The 8,496-nt window shown below is 35.4% G+C and overlaps 1 protein-coding gene across 1 annotated transcript; it reads left to right on the top strand.

The window, feature by feature from the left end:
• The first annotated feature begins 486 nt into the window (after positions 1-486).
• On the top strand, positions 487-8,265 carry LOC104094076 (delta-1-pyrroline-5-carboxylate dehydrogenase 12A1, mitochondrial). The gene is made up of 16 exons (XM_009599937.4): positions 487-668; positions 1,669-1,748; positions 2,093-2,196; positions 2,411-2,478; positions 2,641-2,698; positions 2,813-2,926; positions 3,260-3,343; positions 3,691-3,795; positions 4,097-4,210; positions 5,250-5,381; positions 5,475-5,564; positions 5,706-5,795; positions 6,246-6,455; positions 6,558-6,668; positions 7,738-7,817; positions 7,912-8,265. The coding sequence occupies exons 1-16, from the start codon at positions 598-600 to the stop codon at positions 8,048-8,050; spliced, it is 1,650 nt and encodes a 549-aa protein (XP_009598232.1). The 5' UTR covers positions 487-597; the 3' UTR covers positions 8,051-8,265.
• The last annotated feature ends 231 nt before the right edge of the window (positions 8,266-8,496 follow it).

Genomic DNA, 8,496 nt, shown 5'->3' with positions numbered 1-8,496 from the left:
TATAAAATCAGCCAATCAGGCTAGAAGTTGATCAAGATAAATACTTAAGACCAAGTCATACCTGTTTTTAGTAGCAGTCTCAAAAGCAATCAAAGCGGGTGAAGTTAGGATTCAAAAAACAGAATAAATTCATGGAAATCAAACCATTATACCAGGATTTATTAAAAAAAAAAAACCAAAAAAAAAACAGGCCAACAACTACATAGGCCAAAACATTTTCTCAAAAACTAATCTAAACACGTCACCAGTCAAAAAAAAGAAAAGACTACTCTAGACACGTAATCGTACTACTAACTATTTTTAAGAACTAACTTCCAAAATGTTTTATAAATATAAATAAAAAGTATACAGATCAAAAAATAAATAAAAAGTATAAATATTAGTAAAAATTAAAAATTGAAGTTGCAATTCAACGGCAGTGAATCACGCAACAAATATATGACCAACACGTGATTCTCTGATTGACACAAACAAAAAGTACAGAACTTTTACCTACTTTGTACTCATTTCCGCATCTACTACTTCTTTAACCTAATTATATAAGTTTGAAGCTTTACAGTCAGTGGCTTTATCACTCTCTACCCAGTTCTAATCATCATGTATCGAGTAGCCGCATACAGGCAGTTGAAAAATAGAGTTTCTTGGATCAGTTCATTCAATTTTACCAGGTATTTGTGTTATTGCATTTGTTACAAAAAAAAAAAAAAAAGGTTGGTCACTTTGAATAAGTTATACAGTATATTTTTCTGGGTGTTGTTGGTTTCATATTTCTTTTGAGTAAGGTGAATTGGGATTAGATACTAGTTGGATGCTTGAAAATCTACAGTAAGAACATCACCTCAACGCCGAACTAGTTGATCGAAGTGATTACATTTCTAAAAAGATAGATTTATATATATATATATATATATATATATATATATATATATATATATATATATGAAAATGGTGTTTTAAGAAGAAACTTTTTGGGTAAAAATGTTTTACAAGTTAATGTTTTTTCAACTAAAAGTTATTAAGGGTCGTCAATTGACTCAACAATTGGATTTTGATTATTACTTTTGGATTTACAATGTCAAATTATGCTCATTCCACTTGCCGCATGCTTTGGAGAGCATGCTACAATGCATTTGTTCTTGTGAGGATTCATTAAAATTTGATTAGTTTTACAAGCTATCAACCTACTACTTTTTTTTATCTTGTATGGGCTAACTGTTTTTGTAGAATCTGAAGTCCCTTCGTTTTTTAGTTAAATGCAATTTCTGCAGGATTAAGATTATCTTTCTACTTGAGAACGAATACTAATGTCGCTTTTTAAATCTCTTTCTTTCTTTCTTTCTTTCTTCTGTGCGTCTGCATTATGTCATGATATGGGCTAGTTATCCATGAAAGTGATGCTTAGCTTAGATATTGTTTTCTGCTTAAGTATGACTCTGAATATTCTCAATTTCCCGTTTTGAGCTAATCAATCAACGTGTATGGACCAAGCATTCGGGGTGTTGTTTTACAGTCATTCTCACATCGAACTCGTAATGCACGTCATGCGTCACAACTTTTTTATAATTTTCCACAAGATCAATTATTTCATATGATTTGGCTTTATTGACATTAATTCTAGCTCCTTATGTTTTTCATTTAGTGCATTTAATTTAGTCTTTCATCATGCAGATCAAATCATACTTTGCCCTTTGCTACGGTAAAAGCTGAAGAAATATCAGGCTCTCAACCTGCTGAAGTCCACAACTTGGGTATGTAAATGTTCTTTTCAGCTAGCTGCTGAAAACGGTCATTGATATGTAGTTAGTTTCTGTCCAACATTTGCCTAGTAATAGATGCGTATACTTGTACAAAGATTTTTAGAACGTTTTGAATTCTCTTAATCTCCTTATGTACCATATACTTGGAAAAGCAAAAAGGGGTGTGTTAGCAAGCAAGATAAACTAGTAACAGAGACGCTAAGAACGTTTTACATCACTTTCTTTCACCTCTTTCCTTTTTCAAAGTGTGTTCTATAGATATACAAATAGCAAACTCTTGTCATGGTTCTAGTTTACTGCTACATCTAATTGACTGGTGGTTTTCATCCATCCAGTGCAGGGGAAGTGGACAGGATCTTCTAGTTGGAATACAATATTGGATCCCTTGAATGGGCAGCCATTCATTAAAGTTGCAGAAGTAGATGAATCAGAATTGCAGGTACATAATTTGGATGCATCATAGTTCTTTGGGCTGTGTTTTTCCAGACGAGTCTTTGAACCTGTGGAGTCTGTTATTCTGTACAAATGGCTTGCTACTTTATGGCCAATTACTCTTTCGGTCATATAAAGACTTTTCCCCCTTTTATTCAGAAATCTTTAACATCAAAGATTTCAATATGATGATTTTACAAGTCCTTTTATTGCCTGTGCAGCCATTTGTGGAGAGCTTGTCCAGGTGCCCGAAACATGGTCTCCATAATCCATTCAAAGCACCAGAAAGGTTTGCTATTAATTATGTTTTGGTCTTTTTCTTGTCTTTTTTCCCAGTGAAGTTGTCTAGCTGAACTGTGTGTGGACCAGCCTTTAGATTCTTGTGAGTTTTTATCGAAAGGAAGAAATGATGACTTTAGAAAAATGAATTGAGTGACACCATTTTTCTCAGGTACCTAATGCTTGGAGACGTATCTACAAAAGCAGCTCATATGCTTGGCTTGCCTGAGGTAATATATAACTCAAGCAAGGATGCTGGTGTTCTCTTTAGCCTATTTGACAAATACTTTATGATATTCATAATTACTTCTTATTCTCTAAATGATTTGCTTTATGTCTTTCAGGTTTCTGACTTCTTTGCTAAGCTAATACAGCGGGTGTCTCCTAAGAGTTACCAACAAGCTCATGGTGAAGTTTTCGTCACACAGAAATTTCTGGAAAATTTCTGTGGTGATCAGGTAGATTATTCCTTCTACAACTATTACCTCATATGCTACGTTATACAGGGGCTGATTAAGAAAAAAAATTGTTTTAAATCACGGCGCAACAGTTCAGTTGGGTAGCTTTCACATCCATGTGATTTTATTGCTGTTTTATGTTATTTCAACAATTTACTCATTCCTTTTATTTTCACTGTTATGTTAAATGTTAGCTCAATTGATTCTGAAATATTTGAAAGCTTAATAGACTTCAGGTTCAGCGAGAAGGACTTATTTCACATAGGATTCACTTCTCCATTTTCTTTAGTGCAAATGTCAGATTGAACACTGAACACTTGATTTATTTGGCAGGTTCGCTTTCTAGCTAGGTCTTTTGCAGTACCAGGAAATCATCTGGGGCAGCAGAGCCATGGTTTTCGCTGGCCTTATGGACCTGTAAGGCACCATTCTGGCTGTTGTTGACTAGATTTAATGGAAAGTTTTAAACAAAAAAGTCTTCTGATGCTATCTTTCACTTTGAAACTGAGAATTGAAGGTACAGTTTTGTAACTAGAATCACTAAAACACTTGAATTTATGGGAATAAAAATTCTTCACTATTTCAGAATGGTTTTATGAATGACCTAGCCTGCTTTTGGTCACATTGGTCATAGGTAAAATTTGCAGCACATAAGTTGTTGTTTCTTACATTCCCCTGTTGACTTTCTTATGTGATTGAAGGATATTTGGTACTTCAAGTATTAAAATTTCTCACAGTACCTGATTTTAAACTTTATTTTATAGGTGGCGGTTATTGCTCCCTTTAATTTTCCCTTGGAGATTCCTGTACTTCAGATGATGGGAGCATTATATATGGGGAATAAGCCAGTCCTTAAAGTTGATAGCAAGGTGGGTCATGGAAATTCTTATAGGCTCTATATAACATGCAATATCACTTACTGGACAAGGCCCAGCTAAGAAGCAAACTTGACTCTCATCTATCAAAGAATCAAAAATTGCAAAATTACTTTTATAAACTCCTCTCTTTGTGTTAAATTAACAAAATTTGCAGAAAATTGGAAGATCTCTGTACTAGTCAAAAAAAAAAAGAAGAAGGAAGATTTCTGTTCATATTCTATTTTTCTTTCTGTTAATATTTTAATTTTTTTTCTGATATGCTTCTTATAGTTAGACTTCCATTGTTGGTTAGGTATGTGTTGTTATGGAACAATTTCTTCGACTGCTTCATGATTGTGGGTTACCTGCGGATAACGTGGATTTCATAAACTCAGATGGAAAGACGATGAATAAGCTACTCATTGAGGTTAGTTTCTGAAATTAGCTTCTCTGGGCCACTTATCAGTAAGAATTGGCAAATGACAATTACAAATTTTCGTTCAAAAACTTTCTGTCCCTTGAGAATAATTCCCTTTTCCAAATCTAGCTCTCTTTTAAACTAGTTTTTACTTTTCCTTGTCAACTTTAGTATTTATACATGCCTCAAGGTATGGTCAGTCTTTTGCCAAGGTTTCACGAATCAGTCGGGGGAAAGTATGGGAGAGCTTTTCCATTCTCAAACTTTTTCTGGTGGAAAAGAAAACTTTGATGGTTGGATTAAATCGACGAAATGGTAAAAGATGATTTTTATTTTTATCTAATATTGGAGGAAGAAGGACAGCCTTTTGGTCTAGGCAGGGGGAGGAGGGGTGTTTGTTTCATTTGTGCAGCCATTATTGTCCTGTTCCTTTTGGTCTAGACAGGGGGAAGTGGGGTGTTTGTTTCATTTGTGCAGCCATTATTATCCTGTTCCTTTTGAAAGATAGATGTCTATGAGGTATGAAGCTGCTGTGAGCCATCCGTTTCTTTCGAGATCTCTAGGACCCTAGGACGTATGCATGGTTTCCTAAATGCTCATTATTTGGATCCAGCAAAATTACGCTAAGTTTCAATTTTATGTGTATGCATGTGTATCCAAAAGATATAATTATTCACCAGTGTTGGAATAAACTGGTTCTGGTAGAGAGAATGGATAAAGAGGATCCATGTCCCTAACGCCAACTAGTTTTGGGATTAAAGCATAATTGATTGACATGTATATCCAAAATATCGCCTGACTGGATTCACTGGAAATAATACTGAAATGGAATATACTTGTGAAAATTGCTACTAATTATGCTTTTATATGCAATAATGCATTTTTGAGCTTTTATTTTTGATATCAGGGTAGGGGAAGGGGAAGTGTGCGTCTGTGATTTGTTTCTCTTCTCTTTTTTTTAGTTTGCACAGGTTTACTTCTGCTCTGTTTTGTAGATTGAAGTGTGTTTTTATTTACCTGAGATAGTTTCTTTCATTTGTATTTCTAGGGAAAACCACGCATGACTCTCTTCACAGGTAGCTCAAGAGTGGCAGAGAAGTTAGCTGATGACCTAAGCGGTCGAGTCAAACTAGAAGATGCTGGATTTGACTGGAAGATCCTTGGGCCCGATGTCCATGAGGTTTACATAATCTATTATCGACAGGCTTCATTGCATTTTGGAAAAGCTCTTTTCAAGTTTTATTTACTCGTTGTGATTATTTGCTTTTGACAGGTGGATTATGTTGCATGGGTTTGTGATCAAGATGCATATGCATGTAGTGGTCAGAAGTGTTCAGCTCAATCAATATTGTTCATGCATGAGGTTTCCTTAGTCCTTTTCTATCTTTTCTCCATGGAAATTAAATGCCTAGAGACAAATATTTTGTTGTTTATATAGGCATCGTAAAAAGTGAAATTTCATTCAGATAACTCTCTTTTCTAACTGTCATTTATGTTGATGCAGAATTGGGGTAGAAGCTCTCTCTTAGACAAAATGACCGAGCTTTCTGCTAGAAGAAAGTTAGATGATTTAACTATTGGTCCTGTCCTTACGGTAAGAATGCCTACTGCTCAAAGTGTAATGTGGAGATTTGAGTATCCATCATTTGATGGTCTAGATCCTAGAGTGCTGGAGTGACATTAGAAACATTAGATGCAATTTACTAGAGGTTTGAAAAGTATCAATACCTTTGATCTGAATCTATTTCGGACTCTTTTGGATATTCAGAATATAATTCACTCAAACAAGTGTAGAAGTTTTCTCGGGAGTCCATCTGAACATGTTAAATCAAATCCGTGACTCTGTGAGATGGAAACTGAATGTTTATCTTAGTGGATTCCTGCTCATTGTTTGTTAGCATGATTACAATACTAACTATACTTGCATTTCTTGCTCCTTTCCATTTTTTCTTGGACTAAGCATTCTTAGTGGTACATTGTCAAGTAATGCCAACAATCTTGTCAGAACTTCCTGGCAATAATTGTTAATGTATTCTTTTTACAGGTTACAACTGAAGCAATGCTAGACCATGCGAAGAAATTACTTCAGATACCTGGATCAAGACTGCTCTTTGGTGGTGAAGCCTTACAAAACCATTCTATCCCTGCAATTTATGGAGCCATTAAACCCACTGCTATTTTCATACCACTTGAAGAAATACTCAAAGAACAACATTATCATCTTGTGACCAAAGAGATTTTCGGGCCGTTCCAGGTAATAGAATATTCTATTTAGTACTTATTGGACCTGGAATGAGTGCTATTGGATTTTCTCACTAATCGTCTTATCTTGCTGGTGTGTGCTTTTTCTTTCTAGGTTGTCACTGAGTACAAAGATAATCAACTTCTGCTGGTTTTGAACGCCCTTGAAAAGATGCATGCACATTTAACAGCTGCTGTGGTGTCAAATGACATACTGTTCCTGCAAGTAAGAAAATGTGCTAGTTACTCTTTTTGATATATGAGTTGAACCTATTTATTTGCGCACACATTTAGCAATACATTCTTCTACCTGCGTACTAATACATCTATTGTCAAATATGAATACCCGGGAGTAATAAGATTGAAATATCTGTTTCTCTACAGTACAACCTAGAATGTTCACATGCAAGTAAAACTAGCAGAAAATAGCGTAGGAAGTCTTTCTCTAGATCAGCACCCGGAATTCCTATATGATAATTTTTATCCCTTGATTTGATGAATCTAAAATAAAAAGGGCAATAGCAGCAGGAAAAATGCCCATCCCAAATCAGTTGCCATTCATAGACAAGAAATATTTCAGATTAAATTTTCTATTACTTACCAGCTCAGTGTAAAAGGAGGGAGGAAGGGAAGGAAGGTTAGAAGAGAGAGGTGTAACGTTCAGTTAACTTACGTGATGAAGTTTTAGTAGCAATGCTGTTTACTATTTTCGACTGTAGAATCAAAGAGCCATGAAAAAGGATGAAATTCTGCTCATCTCAAATCTATATACCTTGAAGTTCAGAAATATAAGGAGACATTCGATTAGTCCTACATAGGCTCTGGACAGTACTGGAGAAAATTGGACTATATTGCTATAAGGTTATACCCAGTCAAAGCTGGATGACCTCAATCAACCTGTCTAATTTGCTACGCATGTTTCTTTTAGGTCCCATATCTACATTAAGGCACGTTGACCTACTGGAGTTTGGATTCACGGATATGGGAGCTTAGCCCTTTATATTACATTAGCTTACTGAATTGTTGGCATCGTTTGGAGCTTATAATTTGGCATTAACTTCATGCATCATAGCATATGTGGTTGCTGTATAGACTGAGAACTTTGCTAGGCTTTGTTGTTAAGATGGTTGACATTTCTGTAACGAAAGAAAGAAGAAAAACCAAGAGAAAAGGAAGATTTGAGAATTGAAAATCTTCTTAGCCATACCCATGGACATAATTGTGTGGTTATTTCAGCAAAGGTCTGGGCATTGGATCACAAACGAATTATATAAAATTGTTGACTCGTTTTTCAGGAAGTAATTGGAAATTCAGTTAATGGAACTACTTATGCTGGATTGAGAGCAAGAACAACAGGGGCTCCACAGAATCACTGGTCAGCAACTTCTTCTTTATCTTTTTTTCTTAATTGTAATTTGTAATACACCTATTTAGTGGATTAACTGTGCTAAACTATGCTCCAACTGTAGGTTTGGTCCAGCTGGGGACCCAAGAGGAGCAGGAATAGGTACTCCAGAAGCTATAAAACTTGTATGGTCTTGCCACAGAGAAGTCATATATGATGTTGGTCCCGTGCCACTCGGATGGAAAACTCCAGCATCTACTTGAGGAACAACTGCAACCACTTAAAGCACTCGAGGATCGCATTTAGTAAGCCTAACATGAGAGCTTTAGAAAGAATCCACTTGAGGTGGATCGGAAGAAATGCCTGGGTTACATGAGATCACTTGGATGTTATTTGAATGCTTATGTTAATGCAAACTTATGAGCAGCTTATATATATATATATCTAATATATATCTAATATATATCTAATTCTAGAATACTATCTTCATCATTTTCTATGATGCTATTCTAGGACCGTTAATCGTTATATATACTGTCAAAAACAACGATATGCTGATCTCGCTTTTCAAGCTGTTCCCAGCGATTTTTTTCAGAGAATCTGTTCCCATCTGAATCTCATCCTTGTCATGCTCAACATAAAATGATGCCTGTAACTGTCGGAAAGGGATATGGTCTTTCATTGACTGTGGATGAGCACGATACGGTGT

Source organism: Nicotiana tomentosiformis, chromosome 6 (genome assembly GCF_000390325.3).
Source record: "Nicotiana tomentosiformis chromosome 6, ASM39032v3, whole genome shotgun sequence".
NCBI lineage: Eukaryota > Viridiplantae > Streptophyta > Magnoliopsida > Solanales > Solanaceae > Nicotiana > Nicotiana tomentosiformis.
The sequence above is the reverse complement of the archived record's forward strand: the minus strand, read 5'-3'. Positions and strand labels throughout refer to the sequence as shown.

Excerpts from the sequence above, each read along its gene's own strand:
- LOC104094076 (XM_009599937.4), top strand. The coding sequence starts at position 598 with ATGTATCGAGTAGCCGCATACAGGCAGTTGAAAAATAGAGTTTCTTGG. Across the intron at positions 3,796-4,096 it reads TCCTTAAAGTTGATAGCAAG|GTATGTGTTGTTATGGAACA; the intron begins GTGGGTCATGGA and ends ATTGTTGGTTAG. Across the intron at positions 6,456-6,557 it reads AGATTTTCGGGCCGTTCCAG|GTTGTCACTGAGTACAAAGA; the intron begins GTAATAGAATAT and ends TTTTCTTTCTAG.